At 42.4% G+C, this 17301-nt stretch overlaps 2 protein-coding genes across 6 annotated transcripts in view; both read left to right on the top strand.

Moving 5' to 3' along the window:
• myo18b (myosin XVIIIB) overlaps positions 1-13089 on the top strand; it is a 93584-nt gene extending 80495 nt beyond the window's left edge. For both annotated transcript variants that reach the window (XM_028601104.1, XM_028601105.1), the window contains exons 38-44: positions 941-1078; positions 4391-4612; positions 6348-6481; positions 7892-7933; positions 9217-9387; positions 10523-11517; positions 12937-13089. In XM_028601104.1, the coding sequence (XP_028456905.1) occupies positions 941-1078; positions 4391-4612; positions 6348-6481; positions 7892-7933; positions 9217-9387; positions 10523-11507 (1692 nt within the window). In that variant the 3' untranslated portion in view covers positions 11508-11517; positions 12937-13089. The remainder of the gene's footprint in view (positions 1-940; positions 1079-4390; positions 4613-6347; positions 6482-7891; positions 7934-9216; positions 9388-10522; positions 11518-12936) is intronic.
• A 3085-nt stretch (positions 13090-16174) lies between these two features.
• The window catches only part of sez6l (seizure related 6 homolog (mouse)-like), a 131703-nt gene continuing 130576 nt past the window's right edge, over positions 16175-17301 (top strand). For 3 of the 4 annotated variants that reach the window (XM_028602333.1, XM_028602334.1, XM_028602330.1), the window contains exon 1: positions 16175-16225. The gene's annotated coding sequence lies outside the window, so the exon portion shown is untranslated. Of the gene's footprint in view, positions 16226-16253; positions 16419-17301 lie in introns of those variants that run through there. The other variant, XM_028602332.1, reaches the window with a different exon arrangement.

The raw sequence follows: 17301 nt of genomic DNA, 5'->3' as shown, positions 1-17301 counted from the left end.
CTCCAAAATCAAATGCGCCAAACCCACCAGAATCCATGTAAATAATCAGGACTTTTAGCATGTATAGAGCCAGCATATCTCCACCAGACTCCATGTAAATAATCAGGACTTTTAGCGTGTATAGAGCCAGCATATCTCCACCAGACTCCATGTAAATAATCAGGACTTTTAGCGTGTATAGAGCCAGCATATTCCCATATGTAAGTGGGTGATTAAAGGGTTAATTTAAACCAAACCAGAGTAGTCATTGTTGGAACAGTGGAAAGATGAACCAAGACGGCTTTTAAATGGTTTTATTTAGTTTCTGACGACTTTGAGTGTAGTGTGTTTTACAATGATTAAATTCATGTTTATTTGAATGGATATCTGGTGGAGTTTGATGATGGTGATTTTGGGGCTGTTTCATGTTAAACAAAAAAGATCTTAAAGGTCTATCTCTGTAGGGATCCTTTGCATAATGTTGTCATACACTTAGAATATAATACATAATAAATAATGTGTATAATGTGTAAATAAATGAATAAAGAATAATACTAAACGGCAAAAACAGCACCTTTAGTGGACGGAAACTGACATTGAGTATCTGCCCGTTGACGTTACATTGCAGCTTGTTTCTCACTTAATACTGGAACAATTTCAAAGATTGTTGTTCCCATCAGTCACTTAGACACAAAAACATAGGTAAATAGGGTTGAAACCAATTGTAGTTACCCATTAGATTACATTACATTAGATATAGATTACACATGGATACAAGAAATACTAAATAGGATAGAATACAAGAACAAACATAAACTCCTTGTTACAGATTTCAGCTTCAGGTGGAGCACCGATTTCACATTCGCGTCAGATTCATTTGGCTCTCTGCATGTTTTGTTTTCGGCTCCCTTCTCTCTCTCTCTCTCTCTCTCTCTCTCCCTCCACCCACCCACCCATACAGCTCCAGCAGAGCGTGTCAAGGGTGCAGTTCCTGGAGGCGTCCACTGTGGGGCGTAGCATCGTCAGCAAACAGGAGGCTCGCGTGTGTGACCTGGAAAACAAACTGGAGTTTCAGAGAGGGCAAGTCAAGAGGTTTGAGGTGAGAGACAAAAAAAAAAAACAGAAATTATGAATGTGTAGTATTCTTTTTAAAGGGAAACACAGCAGGTGAATAGGGAAGATATTCGCTCTCCTGTTCTCCTCGGGTCAAATTAGACCTCTTATTAAAGTTTCCATATCATTAATTTGGGTTTGCATCCACGAAATTGCCCTAAAATAACATGGATGGTTTTAATTCAACGCTATCCACAAGTAAAATGAACGACTACTTTCATTGAATTTTGGGTCTTTTATTCAGTTTTATAGGATTTTATAGAAATGTTTACAATATATCCTGACTAAACCTTCACATAAACCAGTCTGTGATGCGCTCACCATCCTCTGATCTTAAAGTAAAAAAAAAAAAGTATAATAGAATAAAAAAAGCCCCAGAATGGCACATGCAAATAAAGGAAACAAGTATCTTCCAAGGCACTTGCAGTTCTTACATTTTTCAACTCATGGTAGAAATGTAACTTTGTCCAGTTTATCTTTCCGAGGCGAACAGAACCGGCAGCTACGTGCGGGGTCTGACCAGCATGACATATTTGCTGCTATCACCTAGCAACCTTCTCTAAGTGAGGAAAGTTGTGCAAGGTGACATTTTCGTGAAGGTGAAATACATTGATGCCATTAAAGTGCTCCTATTATGCTCATTTTCAGGTTCATAATTTTGTTTAGAGGTTGTACCACTGACACTCTGGACGCTGAAATTATGAAACATCGCTGCACGGAACGCTAGTTACGGTAACACTACACTCGGCAGCAAGTAACGTTAGCCTACCGTTAGCTAGTTAACACTACACTCGGCAGCAGGAAACGTTAGCCTACCGTTAGCTAGCTAACACTACACTCGGCAGCAGGAAACGTTAGCCTACCGTTAGCTAGTTAACACTGCGCTCGGCAGTAGGTAACGCTAGCCTACCGTTAGCTAGTTAACACTACACTCGGCAGCAGGTAACGCTAGCCTACCGTTAGCTAGTTAACACTACACTCGGCAGCAGGTAACGTTAGCCTACCGTTAGCTAGTTAACACTGCACCGCAGCAGGTAACGTTAGCCTACCGTTAGCCAGTTAACACTACACCGGCAGTAGGTAACGTTAGCCTACCGTTAGCTAGTTAACACTACACCGGCAGCAGGTAACGCCAGCCTACCGTTAGCCAGTTAACACTACACCGGCAGCAGGTAACGTTAGCCTACCGTTAGCTAGTTAACACTACACTCGGCAGCAGGTAACGTTAGCCTACCGTTAGCTAGTTAACACTACACTTGACAGCAGGTAACGTTAGCCTACCGTTAGCTAGTTAACACTACACTCGGCAGCAGGTAACGTTAGCCTACCGTTAGCTAGTTAACACTACACTCAGCAGCAGGTAACGTTAGCCTACCGTTAGCTAGCAGCTGGAGTAAACACGGTTAAAATGCTGCCAGCTAAACAGTGTAAAAGTGTGTCTGTATTTCACTGGAGAGGATTCCAACAATAGTCTATAGCTGCCGTTGTATGAAAAACAATGAGTCACCTTTTTCAGCCCTTCTGAGTTTGCAGGTATGTTTTATAAATTATTTTTTTCAAATGCTATGAAATTGAATATAAAACCCAAATTCAAAGAAAGTATTGAACTCATCATTTATTTTACTTGTAAAGAACATCGTACATGGAACCATCCACACTATTTTTTTGGGGACATTTTGTTTGAGAGAAACCCAAATTTCTGATATAGAAACTTTTAGAAAATGGGTCCTGTTTGACCCGAAGACAACAGGAGGGTTAAAGCAATGCTTTTTGTATTCCAAGTTTTCTGAAATGTTCAGTTTAAGTATGAAAATGAGGCATTACCTTGTTGCTGTGCTAATGTGCACACATTTCCAGAGCAGACGTGAACATTGGATAAGGCCAGGTTCTAAATTGTAGTCTCATTTTGTTGACATATTATTGAGTCAAAGGTTTTTTACAGAGGGGATTTTGGATATCTCTTTTTATTGCTGCATAAATCAGAAAATACCACTAACAGCCATAACAAAAAAAAAAATCCATTTAGTCCATGTTTTTATGGATACAGTGATGTATAAACCAGGCTGTGAATGCTATCTGAACAAAGCCCTGGGCAGAAAGCTTCAGCATATAGAGAGGAATGAAAGTGGAAAGTTTGGTGAATGTAAGTAGAGATTTCTGGCTCAGAGTCTCAGAACAAAACCTTGAAAGATATGGATTGTAAATCTCAGACATTTTGAAGACACTACCGGTGAAAAGCGTAATTTAACCTGCACACTGGCTGCGTGTCTGTACACATGTACAGTATGTTTCTCATTGATAAAATGAAATATTAAGGTTTTCTTCAACTTTGTACATTTGTTTGCACATATTTCAATATATATATTTTTTTATTTCAATTCCCTTTCCAGAGATAATAAAGTCCATGTTATTGTTTTATCAGAATCCAATTGGAATATAATTTAAAAAGAAATTTATATCTGCATTTATGTCAAAACCTAGAGACTTTCAAACATCAACATGTCATTTATTAAATGTATTTGTGTCGAAATGACAAATAAACATCTTTTCTTAATCTATTTTGCCGTCTGACACCCTCACGCCATGCAAAGGTTCCCTGCCACACAAAAGCAGTTTTTACTTGCATTTTTTTAAATCTGTTAGGTCCATATGTGTTTGTGTTATGTGGTGAATGTGAAAATGAACTGCTACCTCCTCTGTCAGCTCTAGCCACTGAACAGAAATAAGCAGAGAAATCAGACCAATTACAAAAGCTGGTCAGTCTGACATCATGTTGTCTGAGCTCATTACTATTCATGAGCTCGCCCAGTTGGGCTGGGTAAAGGATTCTGACAGCCAGGCTCTCATTGGCTAGCTGTTAGCCAATCAGATTCAAACCGCTTAGCTCGTTGAATATTAATGACAACTGGCACAAATCGAGCTGAGTCTTCCTGCAGGCTTTCTATACCGCGCTAGAATGGCTTGAAACAAGGTAACCAAGGCATTTTTTCCACAAAAAAATTATACAGAGTCCATGGTAGAACTTCAGACATCACCACAAAGTAATGAAATATGTGTGGCAGGGCACCTTTAACACTGCTAACTTTTGGTGAATTCAGGAGAAATCTACAGACACAAATAAGAGAAGAATAAACATCTAAATGTGTACTTTGGATGGTTGATTCGCCCCAGTCTGGAAGAAGGCATGTTACTGAAGCAAAATAGCTCAAAAAACTATAGTCAAAATAGTTCAGAAAAGGGATATTTTGGCCCGTAGTGTCTCCCCTGAAATGCTGTCCCGTACTTCCCTGCTGTGCAGGTGCTGGTGTTGCGTTTGAGGGACAGCGTGGTTCGTCTGGGCGAGGAGCTGGAGCAGAGCGCCCAGGCTGAAGCTCAAATGATCAAACTCTTGAGAGAAAAAACATCGCCCAATGCCATTTTTTTTTTTTCTTACTACCAGCAGCGTGTGCAGGACATGAGGCTGGAGATGGAGGAGCTGATCCAGCGGGAGCAGGACAGCAGCCGCAGACGCATGGAGCTGGTAACACGCTCACGCTCGCATCGGGTTAGATAGATAGAGTCTTTATTGTCCCATAGGGATAATCATTTCCACACATCTTCCTCTTCTTTCCATAGCACAGCACCACATATAGAACACATAAAACGTATAACACATATACAAAAACATCACATATATAGGCATATCAAACCTTCCATATGTGTTCATTCAACACAGTTTTGATGCAGAATTGTACCTTCACAGGTGTGTGCTTTGTCAATGTTGGTGGTATTTTAAATAAAAAGCAAAGTCATGAAAATAAAAAAGGAAACACATTGAATGTCTGTCTGTAGGGGATAACCTCTGCCTACCTGCTTTTTCCTTCTTCTTTTTCTGTAAAGCCTGTCTTATTATATTTTATTTTAATATATACAGCCAGGCAGCGTATTACTAACCTCAATCCACCAGATGGATCGCTTCGCATTTGCTCGGCATATCCATCTGGGAACTTTGCGTTGGAGAACTTTAGGGAACGGACGAAAATCCTGGTTAGCTGATTGGATAAACCATCTGTCTATCACCACTTATAGTTGGATAGACGGGCCAAATCAACCAATCAGATCAAACTCTTGGCGAAAGAAGAGCAAAAAACATCTTTTCCTCCGAGAAAAGCCTCCAATGCCATTTTTTTTTTGCTCTTCTTTCAATGAAGGAATACTTTCTAATTCGGATAAAACTTGCTGCGATAGCTACGCTCATCTCATCAGTGGAAGCCGCAACGTTGTACGGCAGCCTCGGCCACAGTGAATGAATGTGTGTGAATGGTTCCTGTATTATGTAAAAGCGCTTTGAGTAGTCGTTAAGACTATAAAAGCGCTATATACAGTACAGGCCAAAAGTTTGGACACACCTTCTCATTCAATGTGTTTCTTTATTTTCATGACTATTTACATTGTAGATTCTCACTGAAGGCATCGAAACTATGAATGAACACATATGGAATTATGTACTTAACAAAAAAGTGTGAAATAACTGAAAACATGTCTTATATTTTAGATTCTTCAAAGTAGCCACCCTTTGCTTTTTTTGATAACTCTGCAAACCCTTGGTGTTCTCTCAATGAGCTTCATGAGGTAGTCACCTGAAATGGTTTTACCTTCACAGGTGTGCTTTGTCAGGGTTAATTAGTGGCATTTTTTTCCTTTATTAATAAAAAAAAAAATTCCACCAATTAACCCTGCAAAGGGTGGCTACTTTGAAGAATCTAAAATATAAGAATCGACATGTTTTCAATTATTTCACACTTTTTGTTAAGTACATAATTCCATATGTGTTCATTCATAGTTTTGATGCCTTCAGTGAGAATCTACAATGTAAATAGTCATGAAAATAAAGAAACACATTGAATGAGAAGGTGTGTCCAAACATTTGGCCTGTTCTGTATATCAAACCCCCCATCACAACCATTGAGGCAGGCTTTACACCAATCACAACCATTGAGGCAGGCTCCACACCAATCACAACCGCTGTTTTCTAAAATCTCCACTCTGGCCGGAGTTTTTAGAAAGACTCGGTTTCTGAGGAGAATTCTCTGTTTGCGTGTAAACGAATGGAAATGTCTCCGTTTGTAAAAATAACCACGTACGTGTAAACAGGGTCTCAGTTACAACTGAGAAGGCTCTGGTGTAAGCTAGGCTAATGGTGCGTTTCTTTTGTGGCTCTTTATGCGGAACTGGTTGGCCACCCCCTGATGTTAATCAGGTGTTTGTTTGTGCAGGAGATGCAGGTGGAGGAGCTAAGCGCCGTCAGACAGACGCTGCAGGCCGACCTGGAGACGTCCATTCGCCGCATCGTGGACCTGCAGGCCGCGCTGGAGGAAGTGGAGTCCAGCGACGAGAGCGACTGTGAAAGGTAAGCGGCTTCGCTGAGGGTAGGGCTGGGTATTGTTCAATTCGACTTTTCAATGCTAATACCAATACCGTGACTTTGATACCGGTTCCTAAACGGTACTTTTTTTTCGATACAGATTTTACTAAACAAAAATAAGTTACAATATTACACATTATGGCACAAATCCTTTGATTTATGTTTCAGCTCCTACTGCTGGAGCCTCGTTTCTGTGTAACGTTGAGTTGTTCCTGTGTGTCTCTACGACGTGGAACGTTAGACAGCCAATCGCAAACATTATTAGATCTTGGTAGAAGCAAGCTGCGTGCTGATTGGCTCACTGACCCTGATGAGATTTACTCCTTAGGTAATGAAATTAGGTATTGAAAGCTGAGGCATTTTTCGATTAAGCACTATGGGTTTGATTTAACGTCATTATTGGCACGACAGTGATGCGGCTAGGACCGAGTGTAATATTGCAATTATACAACAGTATAGCCAATATTACAACGGTTACCAACAAAATATAAGTTATAATCAAACTGTATTCATATTGTGGGGCAATTCGCTCTAAAAAATAAAATAAAAAAGCAACAGAGAGGATTTCTAGTTGCTCCCTGTAAGCTAGTCCCTGTCAGCTAGTCATCTTAAGCTAACGTTAGCTTTGTAGAGAGCGTGGGATTTCCCAAACTGAATAATTACCACAAATATGAACACCAAACTGCTTTGCTGTCTCTATCCTGTCATAACTAAGATATGTGCTGAAAAAAAGTTTTTCCATGGATATATTTAGTTACTAAACATCCGCAAACTTCAAACAACAGAGACGATTTCCTGTCCCTGTATAACGTGAGTCAGCAGCTAACTTAAGCTAACTTTAGCTTTGTAGAGAGCGTGGGATTTCCCAAACTGAATAATTACCACAAATATAAACACCAAACTGCTTTGCTAGCTCTATCCTGTCATAACTAAGATATATGCTGAAAAAAATAACTTTTCTATCAACAGAAATAGCCCCTGTACGTCTGTTTAATCCGATGAATCGCTCTATATACTACTATACTACTTTTGTGTGTTCCACTGTGGTTCCTGATTTACTCGCTTACTTGAAACCGTTTTTTAGTTCAACTCTGTAATGTTGACCCAGAAATGGCGCAGTGATATTTTTAACTCGTGTGCCAGGTGTGCTCAAATGGCTCTGGGCGAGCTGTCATGCTGATTTGAGCCCCGTTCTAAATGTCTAGTTGACCAATCAGATTGCCTGGTCGGATCTCCGTGTTGTATAATACTCAATACTTTAGAGGCAATTCGGTCAGGTGCCTAAAAAGTATTGAGTTTTGGTACCCAGCCCTAACTGAGTTTGCTAACTCTGCTTAAACAGTCACGTCTGTTTGTGTAAACTCAACCTTTTCACCACTCTGCCCTTCACTCCAGTGTTCAAACCGCTGTGGAGTCATTGACTCGAAAGAAAGACCTGTAAGAACCTCAGGAATGTGCGTGTGTGTGTGTGTGTGTGTGTGTGTGTGTGTGTGTGTGAGCTGAACATTGCATCAGGCCTTGAAACATCATGAAACATAGCATCTACATCTCTCTACAACTAGTTTTGGCTGTTGAAGGCAGCGGTTGCGTCCGAAAACGCATACCGTGCACTACATACTCAACATGCATACTATCCTTCCACATACTTTTGTGTAAATAAACAGTGGTATGTACCTTTTTTTTTGACGCACTGAGCTGTAATAATTAGGGTTAGGGGGTTAGGGTTAGGGTTACCCTCCCTGCCGATGGAGACACGTAACCATGCTAACCCATACTGACATCCGCTCTAGAAGCATCGCCAGATAATGCTTCATTTACTAAAAAAAGGAAAGCAACTAGACCAACAGGCGACAATTGCACGTGTACAAAATCACAGATTTTTATTTAAATTTAAATTAAGGCGTTTTTGATGTCACAGCGCTGCCTTGGTTGCTGTCCGTTTGTCTGCTTCGAACATTGTCGTTACTCATACCTGCAAACTAGTTGCTTTTCGTCGAAAAACTGCGTTTTGAATGGGAAAATGTCATCCACGTGAATCGTGTAGATCCAAAGAGTTTTTTATTGGGGGGGGTTATTATTCTGTGTTATGGTTATTACCGCATTGCAATATGGGAAATGTATGCTGCCGTAGTGTCCAGTGTTTTGCATACTGAAACATTTCACCGGAAATAGTATGCAATTCGTGTACCATTGGTTTCACACTAAGGTTTCATACTAAAAAATCACACTGTTTTAGCTTCTAAATAGCTATTAGTGTAATAGTTAGTGTGGAATTTCGGGCACAACCAGTGTCTTTTTAATTTTTAGATGTACCACTGAGGTGATATCTTGTTCAGAGTGGCTTTAAGATGTGAATCCAAAGCTCCTTCCACATATTCAGCATATTTCGGGACAGATCTTGATGTGTCAAACCTCAGACGAAGCTTTTTACCTGCATTGCTTCGGTTGAACAGATGATGCAAGTAGATGCAAAGAAAAACAAACTTGATGCCTCGACTGCGAGTCAAACTCTGGCCTCTGACAGATGATCAGAATCTCTCAAATGAGGATGCAGCCTGAACTTGTAATCCCCCCTCTCTGACTCGCAGTGGAATCATCAGCGGTTTGTTGAGCTGCAGCCTGTAACGTGCGTGCATGCTTACTGTAACACGTGTGCATGTTTTACCAGCTAAAGCAAAGGAAGGGGAGCTGTGATTTGAAGTGTGATTTTTGCCGTGCAGTGACTCGGTGTCTAGTGTCGGGACGGAGGACGTAGGAGAGGGCATCCGTCATTGGCTAGGCGTGCCCAGAGGAGCGTCCCGTGGTAGTGGCTCTCCCTACGGCAGCAGTACCATCAGCAGCCAAGGAGGGCGCCAGTCTGTCGCTGACACCATGAGCACCTACAGCTTCCGGTAAGCCCCATCATTCTGTTTTATTTTATTTATAGTGTCAAAATTAGGGATGCACCGAATCCAGGTTTCGGCTTTGGATTCGCCCGAATATCGGGCTTTTTGACGGGGGTTCGGTTTCTGCCGAACCTTGGAATGTTTTCCCATCGAACCGAACCCAACGCTTGCACTACGACGCGGTGATTACGGGAAGGTGTTTACGTAGGTGGAGCGTTCAATGCAGTAGGCTGTGACATGGAATTGGTGAGCAGAAAACGTTGTAGTTTGGCAGCACTTTCAGTCAAAAGAAGGCCATTCAAGTCCAGCTACATGTTCAATCTGTTCAATGCTGATTGGTCTGGTGGTGGCGAGGACCCTAAACTATACACAACATGGCCTCTGTTACAACATCTGGTCTGAAACATCTGCAAGAATTCGAGTTGTGCATGAAGGAATCTACAGACAGCAGCCAGAATGCAGCAACTTCAGGTACGGCAAAGGAAGGAGGTTTACTTCATTCATGTGTTTACTGGGTTCATGGACTGAGGATGGGAGGACGAGTCAGCACAATCTCAACCAGTGGATTCAGTATTCGGCCGAGCCCCAAAAATCTGGATTTGGTGCATCCCTAGTCAAAATATATCTCAGGACACTTATACACAGATAGAGTGGGTCTAGACCACACACTGTAATTTACAAACACCCAACAATTCCCCATCAAAGAGCATTTGATGCGATAGCTGCAAGGAAAGAACTTGGCTCTTGATGGGCGGCATTTGCCGATACCAGTTGGCTGATTACTAATTAAACATTCACAGTTGTTTGTAGAGCTGCATACGAACTGGAGCTGAACTATTTTGAAGTGTTTCAGATATCTTCTTAACAAAAGTGACAAACTTTCTCTACCGATTTGCTGTTTTTAGTTTTTCATAAATGACAGTAAATTGAGTATTTAACGTTTAGGACTGTTGGTCATACCAAACAAAAAAGAAATATTTAATTTCATAGACGTCTTCGTACTCCAACTTTTGCACATTTCATGCTCTTCGTTTAAAGGTGCAGTAGGTACGCCTTATAAAACTAACTTTCTGTCATATCTGCTGAAACTGACCCTGTGTTCCAGTAGAAGGCTTTTTATGTCTCTTTTCTCCCTCCAAAGTTCTTGTGTGGACCCTGATGACGAGCGCTCTGAGGCTGGCGGCGGGGGAACCAGAGTTCCCGGGCGCGCCCCGTCCTCCTCCGCCCTGTCCGAGCTGCTGGACGGACTCCGCAAACGGCGAGCTGGCGGCGACACGGCCGACGGAGCCGGCAGCGCGGTCTCCCTGCCGGTGTACCAAACGACCGCGGCCTCGACTCTCAGACGGCGAGCCTCGGCCCTCTCTCTCGGCGGCCCGGGCGACCCGCAGGAGCCCCGGCCCGGCCCCGGCATCCTCAAACCGCCTTCCCCGCTGCTGCCCCGCGCCGCCAGCGCTCGCGCCGCCAGCGCTCGCTCCGTCGGCGGCGACTCCTCCTCTACAGCCGGAGCCAAAGTCTCTCGCTTCAACTCGAGCGATTCTCTGTCTTCGCTTCCCTCGCTGCCTCGCCTCTCCTCCTTGGCGCCCTCCCTCGCAGCTCGCCACCAGCCCCCGTCCCTGTCCATCCCCGAGGAGGACGCGGGTCAACCTCGCCGATCGGTGACGGCCGCCGCCACGGAGCGCTCCCCTCAGCCGCCGAGGCGTTGCATGCTGGGGAGTCTCGCTTCGGAGGACGCGGGCGAAGGCTCTCTGGGGTCGGAGCCCATGGTGTTCCAAAACCGCCGCCTGATTGAGGATAGCGGGCACGGCGACAATGACGCGGCGTCCGACATCCTGCCCGCCATACGGAGAGCTCAGTCCGCCAGCAGCCTGGCCGGCTGCTCGGTCAGAGGAGGCAGGAGGGCGCTGAGCGTCCACTTTGGAGAGCTGCCGCCTTCCACCCGCAGCAGGAAAGGCTCCGAGACCGAGTCCTCCAGCTCAGGGGGGTCGGGGGGCAGTTCCCAGGGCTCAGTGGGGGGGCCCAGGCGCCGGTTTGAGAGGCCACAGGGAGAGAGACTGGAGGCGGAGGGCAGCGAGGGCGGAGACGTGGCTTCGGTCATGAAGAGATACCTTAAAAAGGAGGTTGACTAAAGCAGATGAGGTGAGCTCTCAGGGTCTTTATTTAAAGTGCCCATGTTATGAAGAAATCCCTTTTTCTGGGGATTTGGGGTGTTATTTTGTGTCTCTGGTGCTTCCACACGCATATAAACTTTGAAATAAATCCATCCATGGTGTTCTGAGTGAGATACGGTTTCTGAATGTGTCGTGCTTTCAGTCTCCTGGTGAGCTGGTCAACATCTGCACAAGCCGTGCTGATTTTGAACAGCTCAACGCTAACGCTAGCATGCTACCTCGTTCTCAATAGCAAAACACTGCTACAACACACACAAGTTCACCGTAATCTCCAAAAGAACTACTTCCATGTGCTCCCTGGTTTAGAAGAAGTCTCCCAGCTGATCCTGCCTTGGAACTGACTGATGTTGGAGAAACAGCCTTTCTTTTACTGTCTATGGAGCTAGCTGACATGATCTACATCTGAGCTACTGAGCATGTGCGAGTGCGATCAAAGATAGTACAGAAGAAGAAAAGAGGTCTCACTCTGCAGCTAAAACAGAGACCAGGTGAAAAGAGCATCTGCAGCAGTGAGAGAGAGCTGTGCAGTACAACAAAAATATGGTGTTTTTTTAAAATTAAATCATGTAAACCTATTTTGGTACAACCTTAAAATACAATTATGAACCTGAAAATGAGCAGAATAATAATATGGGCGCTTTAAAACCATGTAGGGGATTTTCTCCACACTCTTTAATTTAGATTTTCTTGCATCAGATTGTGTTTTCAATCAAGGGGCCCCATTTCCCAAAAGCATCTATCTTACAAACCTTAAAGTGCTCATATTATGCTAATTTTCAGGTTCATAATTGTATTTAGAGGTTGTACCAGAATAGGTTTACATGGTTTAATTTTCCTTAGAGGTCCTAACGTTAGATACAACAAAGTGTTGGAGCGAGCTAGAGAAAGAACAGAGAGAGAGAGAGAGAGAGAGAGGTGCTAAAGTTAAATAAAACAAAGTGGTGGAGCGAGCTAGAGAAAGAACAGAGAGAGAGGGAGAGAGAGAGAGAGGTGCTAAAGTTAAATAAAACAAAGTGGTGGAGCGAGCTCGAGAAAGAACAAAGAGAGAGAGAGGTGCTAACGTTAGATTAAACAAAGTGGTGGAGCGAGCTAGAGAAAGAACAGAGAGAGAGAGAAAGAGTTGCTACTAATGTGCGAGATCCCTGTACAGAGAGCACTCGGTCACATCATATAATGATGCTTAATGTAGGGCTTTTCTTTTTCTTTTCAGAAAAGTTGAACTTTTTTCACCGTGAGCTGCAGAAAAAGATGCCGACGTTGGCGTTAAAAAAAAAAAAGCGCTCTGGTGTGAACATAGCCTGAGGTGTTTGATGAATACACGCCCAGACCTGCACACAGCATCCTTTCTGCTCTGACCACCTTGTCTTTGTCTTTTCTCTTCCGTCAGACTCTTTGTGTGTCCACATCTAGACAGACTGGAGACTGCAGTCAAGGCTGAACGAAAACACTTCACAAGCTGACTCTTATTAACGCCACCTGAAAATACATTTGCCCTCAATCAACTGTATTTTCAGATAAGCACTGTTTGTATATGAATAAAAAAAAAAAAAAGAAATTAACCTTTCGCTTGAATTGTGAATTTATTCCGTTTATTTCTCATATTTGACATTTATCTCACTTCATATGCAACTTAAAGGTATGATATGTAACATTTCCACATTAAACGCTCTAAAAAGTACTACCATACGTTATATATTTTGTTTCCAACAATGTTAAAAACTAGAGATGGCCCGATACCACTTTTTTGCTTCCCGATACCGATTCCGATACCTGAACTTGTGTATCACCCGATACCGAGTACCAATCCGATACCAGTGTGTCATATATTTTATTATTTTAACAGCTGTATACTACTGTCCCTGTATGGATGTGATATTATTTCTATCTTTGTGAAACATGAACAAACAGAAACCATGAACGCCACAGAACTTTCTTTTATTCTCCACTTTGACAGTCAGTTATAACAGAAAAAGAACACAAATAATCTATTTTAACATAGATTTTCTTTAGGGCTTTATTACGTGGTATCGGCTCGGTGCATTAACTCCAGTACTTACCGATACCGATACCAGCGTTTTAGGCAGTATCGGAGACTTCCCGATACCGATCGGTATCGGAACATCTCTATTAAAAACCCAAAGAAATCGATTATTTTAATCAAGGTAAGGTTGCCGTTAACATTTGATTGCCAAATATTGTACGTTTAAACAACTTAAATATAATTTGCTCCATGGTTTGAATCTTCTCCATCATTTATTTTCAGCTGTGGATACATGGGCGTGCATTATAGTTTGAAAGCAGAGATCCTTTAAACTTTAAGTAAGTATTTACACCGAGTTTCTGGTATTCTACAAAGTAATACAGATACTTTCAATGGAGGCTGTCCCAATATTGGGGGAACATAAATAAAAATATGAAGTGGTGGAAGAACATTTCCTCAAATACTGTACCAGGTAAGCATAATAATATAGCATGTCAGTCACAGGGGCCAACTACTTTTATTTTAAACACATTTATCTGATAATACTTCTGTACTTTTACTCAAGTAAATGGTTCAATGCTGATCAAGATTTTATGATTTTTATAAAGAATATAATGCTTTGTTGAAGATTCGGTCCAGAGTGTGTTGATTCCAACGGGAGAAGTGAACGTGAACACAGATTATGAGCGATTCTCTCACCCCGTAGTCACCAAAATATATATATTGGACCCATTCTTCAACAGCCACGTATCTCTGGAACATTCTGACACTAAAATGGCATTTTTCAGACAGGAGAAAATTAAAAAAATTAAAATTTCTGTCTCAGGACCAAACTCTCGCGAGATCTGGCGACACAGAGAAGCTAACCTCAGCTAGCGTTGGTGAACGCCCTGACAAAACTAATCCCCCTGATGCTAAATATGTCTTTAACTGTGTAAATATCTAACATTAGCAAAATAACATATTAATAAGTTATTTAAATATAACTTTTCATCCATCCACACGACGTTCACCTAGGGTGACCAGATTTCCCGGAGCTAAAACCGGGACACTTTGCGCGTGAAGCGCACACTTTTTAACGTGAACATGTGCCAGCCCTGTTGAGACACAGACACAGACAGTAACTTCATTATTTTGATCCTAGGCTCCTCGTCTAATAATAAGTGTTTTTTTCCTGTGAAATCAACAAAATTGCAGTAACAACCTTTATCAGTTTAGTGTGAGATTTATGTTGAGATTTTTTTCTAAAAAAGATTTTTTGAAGTGTTATTTATTCCAATAACAGCAAAGTAATTAAAAAGAGTTATTGAAAATTTTGAGCATTAAACACTTAATTTCCTGCATTCTGGTGAATTTTTATCCACCTATTTCTACCTTTTTCTGAATCAATGTATGCTGCAAATAAATTTATTTAAAGAGAAACAGATTACAATCCAAATATAAAAACATAATGGAATATATTGCAGTAAGGCTGTCAGGCATTCTGTATTGCTTTCAACTATTTATTCTCCTTTGGATGGACTTTTCTAATTATATCTGTCAGCACACATGTAGCCTATAGGCATCATTTACTCTTACCTCCTGTTTTGCGTCTTTTGTTGGGGAAGTAACCTCCTTAATGTGCATATGACAATTATTCACCTCAATGATGCATCAATTCATTTTAATTTATTAATAAACCCCTGGACTGTAATATTTCAGATTTTTGAGCAAGATTTCTGCTCTTGTCCAAAACTTTGTGCACATTCAAAATACAGTATATCTGTGTTCTCTGTGATTTGGACGACGTCGTGATATTTTGAGAAAAATAAAGTCATAATAGGCTATTACAAGAATAAAATCACAAGCTATATTTCAGAAAATAATCTATACCTGCACCATAGTCTGCTGTGCATTACGTGATTGCTCTGCTGATACGGTAGATCTCAGACCTTCTGACAGACACAGAGCCCCGTTTGGGTCTCTGAATGAGATGTTTAGCTAGGGAAGTGGCTGTACACTGCTCTACATCGGAGGTAGAAACCCGAAACTACTGCAAAAATACACGGAGACATCTGCAACACATCTGCCGCAGCATGTCCACAGCTGAGCGCATCCATGAACCTGAGGCTGCGCTGCATTGTACAGAGAGAGTGGACACTAAGAGACCCACAGCTCTGCTTCAGAGCTCCGTGTGTCTGAGTCTGAACCGTAGACTGGAAACGTCACGTCTCGGGAACTTCAAACTAAATCATTAGTATTGCGCTTCTAAACTTTGTGTTGATGGCATCAATGTATTAGACTGATTTGGCTACGATTCCTCCAAAAACTTCACCCGGCTTTCACAGCTTTCATCACGGAGAGACGGTTGCTAGGTGATAGCAACAAATACAGCATGGTCGGACCCCGCACGTAGCTGCCCGTTCTATTCGCCTCGGAAAAATAAACTGGACAAAGTTACATTCGGGGCTAAACTCAAAACATTCGGGGCTGAAGACACGGCAAAATCGGCTGACGCCGCTCCTGGTGTAAACCGGGACATTTTAGCGTCCCGACAGGCTTTTGTCGGGACTCGGGACAAGCAATTAAAAGTCGGGACTGTCCCGGTCAAACCGGTACGTCTGGTCACCCTACGTTCACCACACGTTCAAACGAGGCCACGCCCCTTTAGGAGACAGGAAGTGTGGACCGGTCAACTCGTTGTCACTCCGAAATGGTAAAATATGGATGTTTGGACAGTGGCTGTCAGCGTCGGAAGCGACGAAAAAGGCCTTCCTTCAGCGTGATTGTATAACGTACCGAGCAGGCAGCTATACGGGGTTTAGCGAGTAGTATGGAAGGCCGAAATTCCACGTAGGGAGGTCACTTTCTTCTTTAACCATCCCGTTATTCCCGCGTGTCACGGAACTGTAAGCTCACCCACGACCTTTTCCTTAACATAACTGCGTGCGTCAAAAGGGACGCAAATAGTCCCGACCAAGCGTGTTTAGTTAAAGCATGTTACATGACGCTAAAGTAGGGTGACCAGACGTCCCGAAAAATTCGATACAGTCCCAAAATCCAAGCAGTTGTCCCGAATCCTGGCCTAACTGTCCCGAAAATTTGAGCAAAGTCTCAAGAGCAGACTCTGGAGTAGCCTAGTTCTAGTCTGATTGAACATTAAAAACTGTTCATGGTGGTTTTTAACTGATTCGTGCTGCAGCTTGCAGCTCCCGTCATCACTTGAGTTCATGATTTTAATGATTTTTTTATTTGTATTTTCGGGTTTACAAGACAACACAGTTGAGTTTCTGAATAAAAATAATAAATAATTCTGGTGCAGAGTTTTGAAATTCATGTTAAGTGCAGGCAGCCACGAGAAGGAGTGATTGGACTGGATGTTGCTGATGTTAAAGAGCAGATCATGACAGTCAGTTAAATTCTTGAATAAAAATAATGAATAATTCCAATCAGTCTCGTCCCGAATTTTACCCATTCTCATCTGGTCACCCTACGCTAAAGGAGACTTAGCGTCAATAACATCGACAAAAGGCATGGACAAGCGTCCGTATTTTACGAGATTGGGAGTGAGAACCTCTTGGTACCGGTTTATACCGTTACAATGCGCTATCTGTAGTATAGAGGATCTTTGGAGAGTTACTTTTCCAGCCAGTTTGGGGATTCAGAAGATCAGGAAGTCAATTAGGCTGCTTACCCACAGTGACGAGCTTCCAAAACATTATGTAGTCAACAGTTAAAATGTTCTGAAATGCTGCCCACATTAACTGAGCCTCTGACCTTATGTGCAGGATC

The sequence above is a fragment of the Perca flavescens genome, chromosome 16 (genome assembly GCF_004354835.1).
Source record: "Perca flavescens isolate YP-PL-M2 chromosome 16, PFLA_1.0, whole genome shotgun sequence".
In the NCBI taxonomy this organism is placed as follows: domain Eukaryota; kingdom Metazoa; phylum Chordata; class Actinopteri; order Perciformes; family Percidae; genus Perca; species Perca flavescens.
The sequence above is the reverse complement of the archived record's forward strand: the minus strand, read 5'-3'. Positions and strand labels throughout refer to the sequence as shown.